At 39.0% G+C, this 20,185-nt stretch overlaps 1 protein-coding gene across 1 annotated transcript in view; it reads left to right on the top strand.

The window, feature by feature from the left end:
• The first annotated feature begins 514 nt into the window (after positions 1-514).
• LOC114135329 (plexin-A2-like) overlaps positions 515-20,185 on the top strand; it is an 87,707-nt gene continuing 68,036 nt past the window's right edge. The window contains exons 1-3 of the mRNA XM_028002540.1: positions 515-905; positions 14,060-15,407; positions 17,982-18,164. Of these exons, the coding sequence (XP_027858341.1) occupies positions 14,184-15,407; positions 17,982-18,164 (1,407 nt within the window). The 5' untranslated portion in view covers positions 515-905; positions 14,060-14,183. The remainder of the gene's footprint in view (positions 906-14,059; positions 15,408-17,981; positions 18,165-20,185) is intronic.

The raw sequence follows: 20,185 nt of genomic DNA, 5'->3' as shown, positions 1-20,185 counted from the left end.
ACGTTCTGCTTCCTACAGATGGCGGTATTTAAAAGTCATTTGTCCAAACTGCAGCGTACATGCATCTTGTCTTCTGTTTTAAAATAAAACGCTGGGTATATAGGAATATCTGTTGATATATACAGAATTAAAATATATTTTCCGCGTCTTTCAGGTATCTTAACAGTTGGTTGCAGTAAGGATGGAGCTACTAAGTAATTTTATTTTGTTTCGGAGAAGATGTGTCTGCCTAATAGCAATACTGTAATCCTTTGGCATATCCCCATGGATAAGCCTGATCATATTTAATCTGAGACCAAGTTGGTCTTATAAAAACTTTTTAGGCTTCTAAATGTATTCAATGTTTTGCTATATTTATATAAAAATATTATTTTAAATAACATAATGAATAATAAGTTTGTTTGCGCTACGTAGGTAATAAAATAAAGTAGTAGCCCATAGGACAGCGTTGGTGCTGGGCCACTTGATGACGCGATGGAGGTTGGGTCTAAAAGAAAGAAAAAAACGCACACCGTACGTGAGGTGCAAGTGAACTGATGGGTGACTTCATGTATCACCGGCATCCTCACTGTGAAGCTCACAGCCACTCTCAGACAGACGGACAGGCAGACAGAGGGAGGGAGAGAGTAGAGAAAGCGTGGCAGCCTTTTAGAGAAAATGATCAGTCCCTGAGCGAGACGAGAGGGTCATTCAATGCCGCTTCCTTCTCAGCGGATCACCGGGAGATGCTCACTGTTATCCGGATGACTTTCCAAGCTCCGCGGCGCGACAGCACTTAGAATAAATTCATTCATCTGCTCATATCTGATCCACTGACGGACAGGTGGTGGCCGGACGCTGCGCTCAAACCCCAGAGAAATCGTCCACTCTGCCCCCCTCATGAATGAGTCTCCTGCTGTTTCAAGGTGAGTACTTAACCTTTTGATTTTTTTTCCACCCATCATTGTGCAGAAGCGGAAAGTTGCATGACTTTACGCAGCGTTTGAACCTTGAAACGAGGCGGTGCACTTGTTAAAAAAACATTTCTGCTGACCACCTGTGACAAGAAGCAGGTGATGCTCTTAGAAGAATGTGAATGCTTTCCATCAAATTCACTGACAAGAGGCAGGTCAACTCTTCAGGTCAGGTCAGATGAAAAATAATGACACCATCAGGGGATAGATTTCCTTCAGCTGTATTAGACAAAGACTGCAGCAGCCTGCTTGTGAGGATTTTTTTCTCTAAGCGTGTGGATTATTCCGGTCAGCGCATCAGACCAGTGGTCATCAGGAGAGAGAAAAAATAGAGTGAAGTATTAAGCTTGGAGATACAGAGTCAGTCAGTCAGCCCTCCACTGCTGCTGCCCTATCTCCTCCTCCTGCAGCCTTGGCAGGCAGGGCAGAGTGCAAGCCACTGGGATGCTGATAAGCCGGGGCAGGAGCCGGGATGATGAAGGCTGAGTCCTAAAGAGCACAGAGCTGTGAGCTGTGCCAGCCTCGACAATGCTGTTGACCAAGTGCATCTTTGTTCAAGCCCCCGTACGTGACTGTCCCTGTGTGTGTTTGGTGGAAGAGACAGGATGAGGAGGGGGGGGCAGTTGGATTTCCATCTTTTTTTTGACTCTCACCCCTCATGCAAAGCAGATGAACCTCTCTCTTCTGTCTGTGTGCTCTTTCTGATCTGGCTTATCTGGCCAGCCAGTTGGACTAGCTTTTATTCTCCTGGCCCCTCCAGAGTGAGTAAAGCCTCTCGTGGAGAGAGAGAAAGACAGAGGGAAAAAAAAATTGGCCTCTCTCTTGGCATGCTCTCGCCTGTCATGTGCTTCAGCATTTTATCAGTTGCCTGCTAATTTTAGGATTTAAACGAATCTTCACATTCATTTTATCTTTTCTCTCTCTGTTGCATTGATAACAGTAAATTAAACGTTGGTTAGGTCTGTGATGTAGCAGTTAGATGATCAACAAAGCCCCACTTTTACCAAATAATAAAAGTCATGAATTATTTTGTTCACTGTGAAGTAAATATCAGAGATTTTTGCTGTGGTAGTAATAACCTCAGGATTAAACATGCTGATGTAAAAACCCCTTTTTTGTGGGAATAAGAAGTAATCTTTCCAAGAAAAACAGTAAAGGATGTATTCACAAGGAAATATTGTCAATTCTAGAAAGCCGAGTTACTGCTGAGTTAATTTTTTTAGGCTTCAAAATAGGCACAGGTTAGATAAAATGACGTTATAATCAGGTTTAAAATAGTTGCTGTTTCAAAACGGCTAATATCGATTGTCATACAGTTGCTGTGGTTCAAAGTCTTTTCAACGAGATGTTAAGAAAAAACCAGAGAATAAAATAATTCAATGCTGGGACGCTGTCAGGAAGAAGGCTTTTGTACCAAGTCTCAAGGCATAAAATCACTTTAACAATGTTTTTATCAGTTCTTTAAATTCTCAGTACCTTAAGATTAGTAGATGAAGATATTATCATAACATTGCTGTCTTTTGATAGTTCATTTCATAGCATTTAAGTTATTTTGAAGCACTGGTAAGGATCAACTTCAAGACAACACTTCAAACACACTGTGTCCTTGTGTGAAGGCATGGAAAACTAGAAATAAATCAGACAAGATATTAGGAGAACTGTTGACCTCCGTATGTCTCATTCATTCCTGGTTTAATATTCAGATGCCTGAAGGTGTCATATTCATATTGTTCAATAGGCAGAAAGATTCTTTGTCTCAGTCTTTTGTTGCAAGATGCAGATATTAATCCCAGAACAAAATTAAAAGACTTTGTGAAGATGATGCATGAAGCTGGTAAGAGAGTATAATTGTAAAATATGTCCTGGACTGAAAGACCACTCAGCAGGGAAGAAGCCTTCACATGAAAAGCAACATAACAAGCCAGGTTACAGTTTTTAAACATCCTCAGAGGTAAAGTAATTTTTTTTAGACATGTCCTTCCATCGATGAACAAAAGCTAATTGTTTTTTCTATGGCTGCACAATAATAAGATAATATTTGATATCAGATCATATTAATAAATATTTAGAACAACTATGAATTGTTGAGTAAAAATAATTAAAAAGTATTTATTTTGCTTTGGGTTCTTTGAAAACATAGATCCCAGACAGTGAGTGGTGTATCCAGCTGCTGAAATAAAAATAATTCAAGTTTTACTGACAAAGATTTGGTTTGTACCACCTTATCATCACTTTACTTTCTAACACAATTTTTTCTGGATAAGCAATGTGTGTCATCAAATATATTACAGGCAAGTTTCAGTACATGGCGCTTAAATAAAGAGCTAACATTTATTGCAGTCCGATCAGCTAATAATAATATGCATATCGAGTGCTGCGCTCTTGTTATTGGATATTGGTACATGAAGAGGAAAAAGGGGGAGCTTGTAAGCATTATAACAAAAAATAAAAAAGTTATCTAAAAACATGTTTATTATTTTGGTATTTAGCAAATAGAATGGAAATCTTAACTGACCTAAAAGAAAAAAAAAGTTTAGTGTGATTTAATGTCAGACAATGAAGAAAAAGTGTTATTTTTTTATTCACTGTTTGAAACATCAGGTTTTAACTGTGTTTCACATGTTGTAAAGATTTGCCCAAGAGTTTCTAATTCAGTCAATTTCAAGATTTTATACACAGTGGGCTTATAAATTGTCCATTGATTTCTGTGTTCATCTGTAACAGAGCTCTTTGGAGCATTTTCGAGAAGAACTGCGGATGAAACCGCATTATTGTTGAGTCTCTTACCCCCGGAGGCAACGCTGGACCGGTGTAGGTGAAGTAATTTAGAACATCTGTCTCTGTCACCTTCACCCACAAGCGAGAAGTTAAGTGTTATCTTAGACCTCTGCAGAGATTAATGAGCTACTGTAGGTTTGAGAGGATTGAAAGAGAGAGGGAAAGAACAATGAAGGAACACTCTGTTCTTCTGCATAGAAAAAAAATCTTAATTTGAACAACCAGTTGAATATGTGACATTGATTTTTGAGTAATTTAAAGAACAGGGAGTGCAAATGTGGGTCAGGGGGAAAGGCGATGCACGGTCACTGCAATAATGCATTAGTGTATGTAACACAACTGCACAGTGCGCAGCAGCTCAATGTTATCCTCCGTAGCTGGAGATCCCCCTCCACCTCCTAACTTTGAGTCTCGCCCTTTCCACCCTCCTCTACTGTGGATGCTCGTGGAGACAGTAATTTAAGTGGATTGTTCAGATGCTAAAGTCAGAGGAAAGAGGTGATGTCAAGAGCTCAACGTGTGCCCTTGTACATATAGCCCGATATATCCTGATATATCCTTAGATGTGTCTTTGTATGCAAAGACACATCTAAAGAGAGGCCAGAAAACAGTCAGGGGGAAGAAATATGGTGAAACTGCAGTTCATTAGGCACAAATTATACGCTGTTGTGCTACCTTTATTCGATTTTAATCTGTGCGCTTCTCTTTGTTTTAATGTTTTATCCAGGCCTGAAGGGAGCTTAATGCAGACAGAAACCTCACATGTACTCAGGAGACTAAGACAGAGTAACAAGTAGAGGTAGAGAGAGTAAAGAGGAGCTATGAAGGCTAAAACAGAAAGGAAGAAGATGAAAGAAAGAGGTGGTGACAAACTGTGGTGGAGAGAGGTAAGTGGAAGAAAAGGAACAAGTGGAAAGAGTGCAGCTCACCTGCCAGATGGCAGCTCTTGGCAGCAGCACTCAGCATGCAGTGATGGTGGTCGTGCAATATGGTGCGCTGCCTCCAGATTGTCACTCCACTGCTGATACAAACACTGCAATAACTTTGCTGATGTGTGAGTTTTGCAAGATTTTCCTTGGCACTGAGTTAAGCTGGTAGCATATGGTTCTGAAAGAAGCAGACAGAGTTGAGGGATTTCTTCTCTCAACTTCTTCCTACGTCCAGAAATAGCACTTTCAAACTTTAAGATAATAAAAAGTTTTAATTTGAATGTCAGCTTTGAATGTTAAATATCTAATAGAAGTGAATGGGTCAGTTTACTCAAATTACCTCTTTTTTATATCACGTGTTTGCAAAACGTCCTGTAAGCCACCCTGGAGGATACGATACCATGGCACTGCAACTGGAGTGATGCCACAGAATTAGTTTTTTTACTCAGAGTCACGTTTCTGAGCAGCTGTAAACTGTGGCAGTCAGAGACAAGAGATTCTTTGCTGCAAGATGAGATAAAATGAGATGAAAAATGTTATCTCTTACTACTTACTATCAAATCAAGATAAGGAAAGGAAGAAATCTTTCAAATGAAGATAGTCTGTTGTCACAAAATAGCACAGGATGGTCAGAGTTACAATGCCCTCTTTTTAGATTTAAGGTCAATTTTGCATTATATTATTATACTATTATCATTTGGAAATTAAAGTCCCAGAGCATGGAGGAAGAGTGAAGGGGCACAGAACCCAAATTCTTTGAACTCCAGAATGACGTTAAAGCTTCATCTGCTGTTCTAAGTCCACTGTGTTTTTGTCACATCCAAAGTCAGCGCAGCTTTCCACAAGAACAATTTACACCAGTTCATGCTTCCCTCTACTCACAAGCTTAACAGAGATGCTGATTTCATTTTCCAGCAGGATCTGGCAGCTGACAACACTGCCAAAACTACCACGCCTGGGGCTTAATTACTATGGTATGACTGTGGTTGATTAGCTAGCAAACCTTCCTGAGATGGGAACTCCACTGAGAACCTGTGTGTTATTGTCAAGTAGAACAGGTGAGACACCAGAACCACTAATATAGACAAATTGAAGGCTGCTATTAAAGCAAATTAGACTTCCTTACACTTCAGAAGAACCACAGGCTGATTGCCTTCATGTAATGCAAGACCCGGTGACTAAGTATTGAGTAGATACAGTCCAGTACATATACATGTCATTTCTGTCATAGGCTATACATTGTTTTATTGCTCTTTTGTAATATTCAAACTTTCGAGTTTTCATTAGCTGTAAGCCGTACACTGAGGATAAATAGAAATGAACATTTTATGTGTATCACTGGGTGTAATGAAACTCTATTTAGTTTCAATATTTTAAGTCATTTATTTAAATAAATAAACATTTCAATAACATTCTAATTTAATGAGCTGTACCTGGACAATCAAGCCTTCCCAAACCTGCAGTCTGAAGATTAAAAGACAGAGTTTAAGGTTTTGAGTTTCTAGCTCTTTTGCCTCTGCTAAGAAATCATAGCTACGACATTAGAGGACATCATAAAATTAGTTTTCTCCTGCTGTAACTTGGGAAGGTAAGACATTTGCTGGAACCTGCTGAATGCATTACCCGTGCTAGTCTTACAAGAAAGTCAGGGAGCCATTTCCAGAAAAAAAGCCTGTGTGATTGCCCAGTGAGAACATCTTCAAAATGGCTCTCATCAGATTACATATACCTGAAAGCTACCTGGACTTTTTAGATTGCTGTACTATAATTGTTTGTTGGCTTCGACAAGCCAAGCTCTCTGCGGTTTCTTTGTTGGACTTTTTTCCGCAGAACATTATGTGTTATTTCTGCAGGATTTTGTTTTGGTGGAAAAAAAGTAAATCAGTCCCTTTCAGGTAACTTCTATTGAACACATAGTCTGTGTCTATTCCTGGTAGATTGCTTTAAAAAGGGAACTATCCACTCATCAAGCTGCTTCTACGTATTTCTGTTGATTTCCTTAAAAAGAAGATTTTGAAACAGTAGAATTTCTGAGTAGCTTAAAAATAACAAGCAATACTGATTATGAACACAGGCCAGTATAAACTGAGCAAATGCTTGTTTCTGTGCTGCTGCACTATAAGAATGGTCACAAAATTTTCACTGTGGCTGAAATCCTGACCATTTTTTTGTACCAACACATATAGTTTAAAGTAGAAGTTGTGAAACAGAAAAACATCAGTCTCTGTCTTCTGGTCCCTTTTCCTCCCTCGCCGTCTATCACTGTCTCCTCTTGCTTAGAGTGATTTGTCAGCAGCGGAAGTAGCAGCTGTTCCTTTGCATTGTAATTTCTTTGATCCTAATCATTCATGCCAGCCGCTCCTAACCGTGGCATCTTCTACTCCATGAAGCCATATGGTCAAAGACTGAGGCCCCAAAGAAAAACATGCAGTCTTATTTGGGACGAGTCCTTAGATTGCATCCTGAGAATTGTGGACTTGAGTTTCACAGGTACCCTGCACCTCGGTTTCTGATTATTTTTCTCATTTTGAAGCTTGCTGGAGTCTAGTGTCTGCCAAATGTAATGTGTTTTCCCTGTCAGATTCTTATGATTTATGCATGCAAAAGCATTATAGCCCCCCTCATGTGTAGAGATAAAAAAAACTCAGAAGAACACAAAAATTACAGCTATTCCAGATTTACAGTGATATGTTTTCTAACTTTACCATCTTCATATGTTAAACTTTCTTTCAGTTGTAAAATCCAGTTTTAACTACAAAGCCTGACCATTTTTATTCCTCTCTTCTTTCTCATTTTGCACCTTAGTGGCGCTAAAGGAAAGGAGGTACCGGGTGGTCGATGCAGCACACATGCTGTATGGCTCCAAAGCAAACACAGCTCACTCTGTCTTCTTCTGTGATCACTGAATTATAGAAGACCCTCTATTGCAGTCGAACTGCGCGGGTTTTCATCACGACGCTGGAGGTCACCCTGACTTTTCCCCCTATGCTCATCATATATGCAATGGAAGGGATAAAAAAAACAATAAGATTTATAGAAGAAGGAAAGAAGTAAAAATGTATGCACAGGAACAGAGGTGGCAGCTTCTTTCATCTCTCTTCTTAATAGCAATTTCGGGTATATTGGTGCATCAGCACGTATATTGCATATGCTCTGAGATAATGACACAGATTGCAGAGCATTCTCCTGATGGTGTTGTGGTGATGTGCTGGAATTAGTCCCCTATGTCACATTTGCCTGTGTCCAGGTTTCCTGCAGCATCCTGCACTTAATACAAGCCGAGCACGTTGTGATGACATAGTGCCGTTTTACTGCTCCCCGCAGACATCCGCCTCTACTCTACCAGGAAGATTAGTGGCTGGCTAGAGAGCCCTTAAGCCTGCAATATCTGCAGCTGACCAATAAACTAAACAACAAGCATGCAGAAACGGCAGTTAGGGGTCATGTTTGGTGATATAAAAATAACTCTGGGATGCACAGAGCGCTGCCAATAAAATTTTATGAATTCACAGTGGCCTGGCTTTCAGAACATCAGTATGAGTAATTTAAATATTATGTGTGTGACTTTTCTCCCCCAACTGAGAAAAACCGTCTTGCTGCTTGACTTCTCATTGTTGAACAAAATGATAAAAATTAACCGCAGGCTAACTGTCACAAGATTCCACATTGAGGCATCAAAGTGAACATATCCTCTGGCCATTAGCAGTGTAGACATCCTTGCTACACATTATACTATATAAAGCCTGATTCTGTGTTTCTATAATTGGGGCCTGTGAAGGCTGCCCTCGGCTTCCCCTCCATAAAATACGGTGTGCTGATCTCAAAACATTGCTTTTTCTAATAAACCCCACTGGTCTCCCGTGATTCAAAATGACATTCATTTAAAAGTCATCATTAATGAAGACGGCGGTTTTTTATGTCCTAGTTCCTCGACTCGTCACTGTAGGTACCAGCGACAGCCCCTGGCTCTGGTTTGCTGGCTCCCTCCTCCCTCCTGTCTGCCACGTTTGACCTACTTCTGTCTTCACAACATCGTAAACAGATCTACTAATTGCCTTCATTTATTCATTTGGAAGTCAAACTCGGTTGCAATTGGCACACCCCCAGCCCATTCATGTGTAATGTGTAAGACACTAGTTCCCCCTTCCCCATAGACATCCATATGTATTTTTGCTCCAATAAAAGAATCCCGTCTTGTTAGCTTTAGGTCACTTGGCCATTTTGTATCTACACATTGTCATTTCATTTCGTACTACATCCATTTCATAGGCAATTTTGGAGTTAAATGTTCTAAAATCTTTTAAACTATCCATGTCCAGCCCCGGTCTTTATAATAATTTTTATGAATTATGAAGATAAATAGTCATAGAGTAAGAAGATGTGTTGTTATTTTTTATTCTCAATAAGAGTATGTCAATATTTTTATCATTTTAATTAGTGCAAGATTGGTAAGTACATTTGTCAGCAGTCATTTAGATTAAAGTAGAAATAAAAAGTAAAGTTTTTGATTCCCTGTATAGCAAAACAGAAGATAAGATCTGTTATAGGTGTTAATATTTTTGATCTGATCTGTACTTTGGATTCATATAAACAAGCAACTGAAAAGCAAGTTCTTGTATTTTATCAAAGCAAATACACAGCAAGAACTCTGTTCAGTTTTTGTGTTTGGGTCAACTTTGCATCAGATTTTCTTTAGTGATCAAAGAGTCAGCGGGGTAGGTTGCTATGGGTTCTGACTAGTCTCTGGTCAACATTTCTCAGCTTTAATCTTGGTCTTAAAAAAAACAGCAACATAGCACTGTTTAGACACAAAACTTAAAATGAACTTGGCTTGTTAGCATAGAACTTTGTAGCAAATGCAAGTTTTTCTTTAATGTCACTTATGTAATTGTTAACTATATCCATTATGCTGGTCATTTAATATCCAACATTTTCCAGTATAAATTGGAGGTATATGGTGGATGCACAGGTCATATCGACTGGTATTCATTTTCACCTACAAGGGAATAAAGCAGAAATAGGGCCAATAACAAGTTAAACAGATAACCTTCTCATACTGTCAGGCATGTTTAACATTTTGATGTATTTTGATAATTATCTTAATTTTGATACAAAGGTGAGCATTTTTCTTCAGTGTTTTAATTGTAATGAAATATCAACATTTTGACAGCCATGAAGTAGATTATATACGATGATAGAATTGTAATATCAATAGACACATGGTTTGTATGAAATGTAGCTCCAAAGCTATAAAGGTACAACATAGCATGTAGGTGCAATGTAACCAGCACCGTCCTATCGTCAGTTTCCACGCTTTAGGTGTGAATTCCATTTATAAATACTTCTACTGATTTCTTTTCTTGAAATCTAAGATGATTTGTTGGAGGAAACTTTATTTTAAGCTTTTTTTTCTCCACAAACTTAGAGACTTAGGAACCACGCATGTCTCAGCACAGCCTGATTATAATCATGAGGGCAGAAGTTGTTATGACTACTGTAATTCAGACAGTTTTCCGCCCCCGTGGTCTTATACTGTTATTGCCTTTGTGCAGCCTTATAAATCTAGGCCAGTGTAACAACAACATCAACAAGAACAGCAAAAAAAAATTTTTATCACCTCTGATGCGAGTGACAATGAATCCCATTGTTGACTAAGTGTGAGAGCAGAGATCCAGCTTCTGACCTTTAGAAGGATCGCGGCACAGTCTGCCGGCGGCGCTCACGATCTCACACAAATGTGCAGCCAGAAGAAACAACAAGGCAAACTTGAGGTGAATGCTGTTTGTGCTAAATCTGATATTTGAGAGATGATAAAGAGATTTGTCCCTACAAATCCACAACTTCTTTGCAAAAATTGTAATGAAAATTGTGAATGAAAGAAGCCCCTTTTTTTCCATTTGAAGGAACCAAAATTAAAATAATGCTAACTATAAACTAATAAGTGACTCTGAGAACAAGTAAAACATATCTAACACTGAGCTAAAGACTTTGTTATAGCATTCAATGCTTTAAAAGCTGGTCTAAGTGATAGACTCAGTTCCACTCATCTTGATCCAGGTCAAAGAGTTATGTTTATGGTGAACAAGAGCATGGCTTCTCACTCTTTTGCATTGTGATTGGTGACCATCGGGAGCCCGCATCCCCCCCAGAGGCCTTGGCAAACCCATGTTCCTCCAATTGTGTGTTTTGCATGTGTGTTCATGAGTCACGTCTGGACCGGAGCGTGTCTGTGAGTGGTGAGGCGGAGAATTCAGCAGGGAGGACTGCGCAGGGCGAAGAGCTGTCTCCATAATCCAGGGTAAACACTGAGCAGCATGACTGCACGCCTCAGACGTGACCAAAGCCAGGAGAACAGAAATGGATGAAATGATGAGGCTGCCGCTCCCCTGCATGCCTGGCCACTTTTGCTCCAGTTTTTGCCCCTGTTTTGTAACACCTAGGAGGATTTGAGAGGTAGATTCTCAACACTAAATTAACCTCGGGAAGGCACTGCAGGTGTCGACTGTTTAAGGTCACACCAGACTCAAACCTCGCTCTGCAAATATCAGTTAATCTGCTATTTACTGTCAGATCTCAAGAGCAAACGCCTATTTATTATTTCAAGCTAAGTAAATGAAAGTTCTGGAAACCTTGCAGAAGTTCAAAGTGTAAGTCACAAAAAAAAGATCTGTATTGGAAATTTATTTGAAAAAACATTTAAATCAATAGGTTCTTCATTGACACTGCTAAGCAGGGATGACTCAGGCAGACAAAAAAAAGCATTCAGCTGTTTTATTTTATAGTAGCTCAAGAACAAGCACCCAGGGTTCAGTCAGATTTTTATGATCTAATTTTCAAAAGGCTTTTTACAGCACTGTATGGCATTCTGTTGTGGCAGATTCAGAAAAAGGAATTTCACCATGAACCAAAGGCCTTTGTTTGACCAACACTTTGGGCTTTCAGCTTGTTTAAAAATCATCACAAAAGACAGCAGAAATACACACTTGCTTTTGAAATATATTCAAAAATATATCCTGCAATAAAATGTTAGAATTAAAAGATAAATTAGAACACTGCAGAGAGAGACTTATCGGCCTTCAAAGCTGATGATTTGAGGGTTTTTTGGTTGGAATTTTCTGGATGACGTTTTGACCAAGACAGATAAAATGTAATTTTGAGAGCCAAGATGTTCTTCCAAATCTCAGCGCCTAGAGAAATAATCAAAGCAAACTCAAAATTTAATGTCCAGTCAATGGAAATAGAGAAAAAGCAAGAAATTCCTTCTGTTATTTTAGAAATAAAAATTGATTCAGTTAAGTCTGTGTAAATGTCATATGGTAAAGCTAACACTGTCTTCAAATATAAATGCTTCAGTAAAAGGTGTGACAGATATTACTCTTCAGTAGCCAATTACCGGTGGGGTTGCTCATACTGAGGCTGCCAAATTGAGCAGAGTAGGTCGAGGCACTTGAGTGACTTGTCCTGCTGCGTGAGCTTTGTGAGGACAGATGGACAGAAGATGCTGGAGTGGAGCTTAATTCAGCCCAGCCTACTCAGTAACAGTCCATCCGCTCCTTCCCTGGCTCCAGCTCAACTCAGCTGGACATCCTGTTAGTCAGCTAATGGAGAGCCCCCAACGCATCAAGACCCCCATATTAGGATCTGACATGGCTGTCTTCATTTAACCTTTACTTATAAGTCTAACTGTGACAACACTCTGTTTAGGTTAGCACCGGCCAAAAAAACAGTTGGGTTTGAGATTAAGTCTTCTAGCGTTTGGCTGGAAATGTACAGGTTTTTAAACAGAAAAGCAGTTGAAAAGTTTTCATGTATTTCTGCAGGGGTTATGCAAAGTAAAGTTAGGAAAGTCTTTCAGCTCTGGGTTGGAGAAGCTTCTTGTGGAGCACAGCTGGCATATCATATGACGGGAGGGTCTTAATGTAAAGATGTTTCTTTGTAAAATCTGCCTTCAAGCAAGACCAAGAAGCTCAGAGGTTGATGAAAGAGTTGTTCATAACATGAATTCAACCAATTGTTGGTAGAATTTATGTATGCCTTTGTGTATTTCTGAGCAAATCATTTCAAATTAACTCAAAGAGAAATGTGATCATATAGTGGCATGCGACCAGAAAGAAGCTGATGTCAAAAACTTGTTTTGACATCATTTTTGTTTATTTCAAGCAAAAGTTTTACAGAAAAAAAGTGAAAATATTTTGCAATTGATTGTATTGCTTTTTCTTGAGATAAAGTGAAGCAGTGGTTCCCTCTCTGTTTTGTAACAAGTACCAAATTAGTAAATACAAAGATTTCCCCACGCAAAGGATGGATGAACAAATTAAATAAAAAAAAGAAAAGAGAAACAATAAACTAAATTGTTATTCTACATTGACACTGCATAATTACAAGTCTCCCACACCTACACTTGCTGCTGATTAATTGTCATCAACTATAGCACAGTAGTACTTATAGAATAGTTTGTGAAAGATTGAAGTAGGGGCAAAGTTGTGGAATCACTGAATGTTGAGAAGAAAAATAAATAAATAAATGACTCAATAATTACCAGGAATAAAGATTCCATAATTTCTACTGATGGATGTTTACATCTCTTTCACAAAACATCTTGAGATTAAAAAACACATTTTGGTGATAAATTATCTAATCTTCACCAGAAACATCTTCAACTGACTGAATAACAGAGACAAAAAGAAACTTCCTAAATAAATTAATATGTGAATTAAACCAAGCATTCACATATGTAATGTAAACCTTCTTTGAGTCAATCATATGTTTGCCAGACATTGTTTTTTCTGGGGAAATACCCACATAAAATATGGTAATGAAATTAAACAGAGAAGTGTATAGGTTGATGCTGGCTGGCCCCGAATCTCTAATGACTCCCTGCCATCCCTGGAAAAAGCCTGTTTAATTTAGGAATCAACCGCATTGGAGAGTGATTAATTCCTCCTGGATTCAACCATTTAAATGAACAAGATGGGGGAGAAGGGAAAACATGGAGCCCAAAATATGGAGGCCTAATTAATGCATTCAGATCATTTAATTAGCCACCCAAACAGAAATGCACAGTTATATTGTGTCATCGCTTTGTCTGAGTGGCGAATGGCAGCCTGGCTTGTGTTGTCTTACAAAGCAGTGAGTATAATGAGAATCCTTGTTGAAAGAGAGAATATTAGACCGTCTCGCTGTTCAGTAAATATGGGAAGACAGTTAGAACACATGATTACTTGTTTCTTTGATTTTTCTTGCATCTGACTAAGCAGAGATAAAGGAAAACACAAGCTGATCCATTTCTAGGTCTTGATGTGAAGTGCCTAATGATATATTGAAAACAAAATTTTCTCACTTGAAAGAATCAAGGATTTTTTATATTTACAAGTAATTCTCTCTTCTTTTCTGTTTCAGAATGATGTAAAGATTCCTTAAGACAAGGCCACTTCTGAGCTCAATTTTCCGCAGTCTAATCCTCACATTTGCTGGTACGCAACACCATTTATTTCAGCCAGGCATTCAGTGGAGCCCTGTGGGGATGGGGACATGCTCAGATAAAGGATGGACTTACAACAGCCTTACGAAAGGTCACCACCCTCCAAAGGTTATGTCATGGCCTCTGGCCCTCTGTCTATTGACTCTAGTCTTTTTGAATCAAAAGACGACTCTTGGACAGACAATGAACACCTTCCAGTCTGAGAAGAGGGAATGGTCGTTGAACCATCTGACAGTGCACCAGTCCACTGGGACTCTGTACATTGGAGCGATCAACCGGATCTACAAGTTGTCCGCTAATCTCACACTTTTGGTATCTCATGACACAGGCCCAGAATATGATAATAAAGCGTGTTATCCTCCCCTGATAGTTCAGCCCTGTTCTGAGCCTTTGGCCTCTATGGACAATGTCAACAAACTGCTGCTCATCGACTACTCTCACAACCGGCTGCTGGCCTGTGGTAGTCTCTATCAGGGTATCTGTAAGCTGATGAGGCTAGACGATTTATTTATTCTTGTAGAGCCCACGCACAAGAAAGAACATTATCTGTCCAGCGACAACCAGACAGGAACAATGTATGGGGTTGTCGTTCCTTCCCAGGGACAGGATGCTACTCTGTACATTGGCACTGCTGTTGGCGGCAAACAGGATTACTTTCCAACTATTTCCAGCCGTAAGCTTCCTCGCGACCCAGAGTCCTCTGCCATGCTGGACTATGAGCTTCACACTGATTTTGTTTCATCTCTAATTAAAATCCCTTCTGACACGTTGGCTCTTGTTCCGCACTTTGACATCTACTACATCTATGGCTTCTCCAGCGGAAGCTTTGTCTACTTCATGACCGTCCAGCCAGAGACTCCAGAAAATGGGATGCCTGCAGGCGGCTCACCTGGTGACCTGTTTTACACATCTCGAATCATCCGCCTCTGCAAAGGTGACAAGAAGTTCCATTCATATGTCTCTCTTCCTGTGGGGTGCATGCACAGAGGTGAGGAGTACCGTCTGCTGCAGGCTGCTTACCTCTCTAAGGCCGGCCGGGTGCTGGCTAAGTCACTCAACATCAGTGCCCAGGAGGATGTCCTCTTTGCTGTGTTCTCTAAAGGACAAAAGCAGTACCATGATCCTTCAGATCATTCTGCTCTTTGCATCTTCACTATCCAAGACATCAACATGCGCATTAAGGAGCGACTGCAGTCCTGCTACCAGGGAGAGGGGAACCTGGAGCTGCACTGGTTGCTGGGAAAGGACGTACAGTGCACAAAGGCGGTGAGTGGACAATAGAGAGACCTCATATCACACGTATCTTTAGATCAGCCACGTAAACTCAGCAGGTGTGAAGAAAAATGCTCAGACTTAACAAAAGATTTTTTTTGGTGTACCATAACTATGATTGTAACTTTAACAGCTAACAGGCAGTCAGTCTGGTCTGTGCTAAAGAAAGCATTCAGGTCTGAGAATCCTATTATAGTAGTATAGCTTGGGGAGATAAATTCCACAATGCTAATCAGGGGAGTTTTGTATAGAGCTTTGATTTCATTCAGGGGATTGAACATTGATTCCCACCTCCTTTTCCACCTCTCTTTTTGCCTTTCTCTCCCTAATTTTCTTCCTCCTGCTCTTGTCACTGTCAGCAGTACTTGAGCCCTTCGAGACCTGTTCTTGATCTTGAGAAAAAGGCCTTTCTTGTAAATGCCCAAGTCTGAGTCTTTGTGAAAGCTGGAATTCTGCATAATGAGCGCCTCTCATGGAAATAAGCTGAAAGTGAACCATAAAACATTAAAATCCGTCACATGAATTGCTCTGATGATTCATAACTCAAACATTAATTCCAGTGTGTCTAAATAAGATGTGATGTTTTTCAGAAAAGCTACTGATAGGGAAAAGTGATATGTTGTAATTCAACAATAATTTCCCACTGTGAAGCAAGACACTCTTTGTATCATAATTGGACTTTTACGAAGAAACGATTGGATGCTGCTGTTTTTTGAACACATGATTAATTATCAAAATCGATGAACATTAAAGTGAAACTAGACTTGCAGAATGAATTGAATGCCAGTACTGATATCAAAAGCAATCATTAACACACATACTTGGAAAAAACAAGAGTATTGTAATTTTCTTCCAGACCAGTAAGGAGATACAAAAGCAACAGTTTTAAAACCTTTTAGTTAAGTGGTTGATAAAAATTTAGGAATTTCTTTAAGGCAGTACAATGCAAAGGGAATTTAAGAATGCATGCCGTAGACCCATTTTTGACATGTACCAATCAAAGATTTCTGATTACTGATTTTGTAAAGCTCTGAGCAGCCAATGCCAACTTCAGCAGTTTGTTTTCTCTCTAATAACCATAAATGATCTTACATTTCTTGCTGTACTTTGAAAGCTCAACTGTAGTAACAAGAAGATGTTTATTGCAAAATGGGAGATAAGTAAAAAAAAAAAAAAAACAGCCAAATGTTTCAGCAGTTTGTTGGATTGGTGAAAATCTGCAAATATCTATTATGAAATGAAGGTATGGCATGATCCAGCATAGTTACTGGACTGAGATTCCGATAAAGGGTGTCCAGGATTAGTCGCATAGATATAGTATGGAGCTCCGTTGTCTGGGGAAAATGGGTGTCGAGCGGCTGCTGCTGCTCTGCTGGTTGATGTAGTTCAAGCATTAGATTGGGATGACTTCGGATGCCTCCATTCAAAGGTTTTATTGGTTCATCCTACTGGGAGGATCCCCTGGGAAAGACCCAGAACACAGAATGGAGAGACTATAAATCCCTTCAGGCCTGAAAACACCTTAGGATCCCCAGAGTAAGCTGTAATGTTGCTGGACAGGGGGATATAGTCATCCCCCAAAACCCAATCTAAAATGTATAAAACATGATAGATTGATGGATAAATTGATAATTTATGGTTTAATTAATTCGTCTCTTGTTGATTTCATTTGTATTACACCAAAACTGATAGCTATATGCTATCCTTTAGATAGAAACAGTCATAAGCTCAATATTTTAGATCAGAAGAAGAAATGGTTTTTAAAATGCATTTATGTTTTTCAAAATGGAGGTCAGAAGAGAAATTAGTTGGATGGGGCAAGACATCAGGTTTATTTATGCTGAACTTGCTGCAAAAATCAAATTTAGTAAAACTCAGGCACATGATCTGATGAAAGACAAAAAATCGCATGATGGCCTAACATGAGCATGAAGAAGTAGAAGATGTGAAATAAGAAATTAGCAGGCTTAAAAGGTGTCTTTTACACTAAGTGACAGACAATTAGCGAAGGCTTGAGGTGCATGTTAGAAGATCTGGAAGGACTGCTGAGCGTTCAGGCTCTCTTTGATGCTTAATCAAAACTCGACATCTCTTGTGCTATGTGTTTGTGTGATGTCAGATCAAGCAATCTGAAAATCACAGAAACAGGCACAAAATGCACCGTTTTCTTCTGTTTGCCATAAGCTATTAAGTCTGCTCCATGAATCTGCTGGCTCCAAGGCTTGTTAAAAAGCCCGGCAGCCCATACCCTTTTGATGTAACATTTTTAACCCTGAAAATTGTGTACTTAATGCTTGTTAGGCTTACCATACATCAGTTTGAATTTACATCCTATATTCACGTGTCTACGCTGAGCTCAGTATTTCACAAATAGTCTTCTCCCTCTGTAACTATCTCTAGCTCCTTTCTTATATCTCTTCTCCTCAGTAACATTTCTGTTCTTCCCTACATTCCCCTCCTGAATGTTTTTCTCCATGCCACGCCTTTAAAAATGCTGCTCTCGTCTGTCTTTTATTTTATTTATGGTTTTCTTATACTCACCCTGACATTCTGGTTGTCTCCCTGCAGCCTGTTCCCATTGATGATCACTTCTGTGGCCTGGATATCAACCAACCCCTGGGTGGCTCTCAGCTGGTGTCTGGTCAGACGGTGTTCACTGAGAGACGGGACAGGCTGACCTCTGTCACTTCCTATATCTACAACCGACACAATGTGGTCTTTCTGGGCACAAGGAGCGGACGCCTGAAAAAGGTGAGAGCAGCCATAAGTCAATAAATACTTACTGTCAAGCATAGTTATAGTATTACACCTGTGAGGATTATTTATGTTTGCTTAGGATAGATTTCTTTATGTCTATTCTGTATTTCATTCAATAATGTTGACTGTAGCTAAACCAGTATTAAAGTTTTTTCATCAGGCAGACACAAATGGAGGAGAAAATATTTTCTTGGGCTGATGAAGTGACAGTATAGGGATGATTTGTTTCCTCCAAAAAAACAAGTTTGATGTATTTTATTCTATAAATCTCAGTTAGGAAATTTGAAATAGATTATCATTAATGTCATTTATTTATAATTTCTTCTTTCAGGAGGGTAAGTAAAAGAGTGCAAATCAACAAAACAAAATAGATTAAATACATAATGAAAAAGACACAACAAAGAAATGCACACAAAACACCTTTAACTGTTTTTTTTAAAATTAATCCTGTCCCGTGTTGTTTAACACTTACTGGGTCACAACAGCCTTTTTCAATGTGAGCCAACTTGATTGGTTTAAAAAGCATAAATAATAGTAAGTAAAAGGATTTAATAGAATTATTTTATAACTGAAAAAAGGGACAGAGAGAAAGGCAGAGAGGTGAATGAACCCGTATCTTCAAGTTTATGAAGCAAAGTCAGCATAGTTCTTTGAAAATTTGAAGAAATAAAAACATTTAACCTGATTTCTAAAAGGTGCTAACAATGCCTCTTATGTTCAGTCGATAATTGCTTTTCCTTCCATGTGTAATGGTTCTAAAACACTCGCCGGTTTCACTGGGTGTTATTTCTTTGAAGAATTGCCATGATCATTAGGAAACTTTTACCTTGAAACTTTTAATAAACTCAGTTGTAAGTTTTGATATTTTTGGCTATTGAAGCTATCGTTTGAATTTTTTGTCTCATGTTTTGCACTTTTTTTGTTTCATTTATCTACCGGTGTCACACTGAAGCATCACTTTATGTTCTTAGTTGTTCCCAAAAGTCTTACTTTTTCTTAGTACTTTTGAAAAACTTTCAACAAGCAAATCACTAAGACTTTTTTTCTAATCTTTTGATCCCTTTTGATCCCTTGCAATTATTTTGTATTAAATAAGTCATCTACATGAAAAGGTACAGCTGTCTACTTCTAACTTTCTTCTACTCAGAGTATCAAACAAGTTATTTGTTTAAACAATAAAACCTTGATCTTTCCATGTCATCACTGGGAACATGGTACTAAAAGCTGACAGGCAAGTGGTCAAATGAAGCAAATTGTGAGCCCAAAAATATCTGGAGAATGCTTGATTGTTCACTCTTAAACTTTAGCATGCTACTGTACAAACAGACAAAATAAAAAGTTTTAGCCATCAATCTGAGACAGTGACAACATAGCTGTGATGCTTTGAGATTAAAGGAACACTTCAGTGGCTTAGCAGTGCACTTTCATAAAGTTTATTGATGTGTAAGAGACAGACCATGAAAGGAATCGTACAAAAATACTAAATTTACACATCTTGTCATAAACTGTTGTGGTGGAAGCGGTGAGGGAGACGCAGCAGACCCAGATGAGATGAATGATGGAAGTTTAATGATGAAAATAGACTTAAATAATTCCAAAAGTCCACAAAATCTGGCAGCACAGTAAAGCAGAAGGCTAGGGCTCAGCACTGGTAGCAACAGGCTACACGCATAGACAAGACACATTGACAAGGACCCGACAGAGACGCTGAGACACAGGTGGCACTAAATACACGGGAGGGTAATCACAGAAACGAGACACACCTGGGAAACAATCAAGGGGAAGACAGGACAACACGAACACTCAGAGACACAGAAAACTCTAAATAAATATGCAGAAAAACACAGATCCTGACACATCTTGTTTTGAGAGAATGATTTATTCTTTGTATTAAACCTTCTCAGCCTCATAAAGGTCTACTCTTCAGACTTTTATAATCAAATTATCTCTTAAAAAACCCCCAAAAAGAATGAGGTCTAATATTTCATCTTAATCTTCTAAACAATAATACCTTA

The sequence above is a fragment of the Xiphophorus couchianus genome, chromosome 20, assembly GCF_001444195.1.
Source record: "Xiphophorus couchianus chromosome 20, X_couchianus-1.0, whole genome shotgun sequence".
Lineage (NCBI taxonomy): Eukaryota > Metazoa > Chordata > Actinopteri > Cyprinodontiformes > Poeciliidae > Xiphophorus > Xiphophorus couchianus.
The sequence above is the reverse complement of the archived record's forward strand: the minus strand, read 5'-3'. Positions and strand labels throughout refer to the sequence as shown.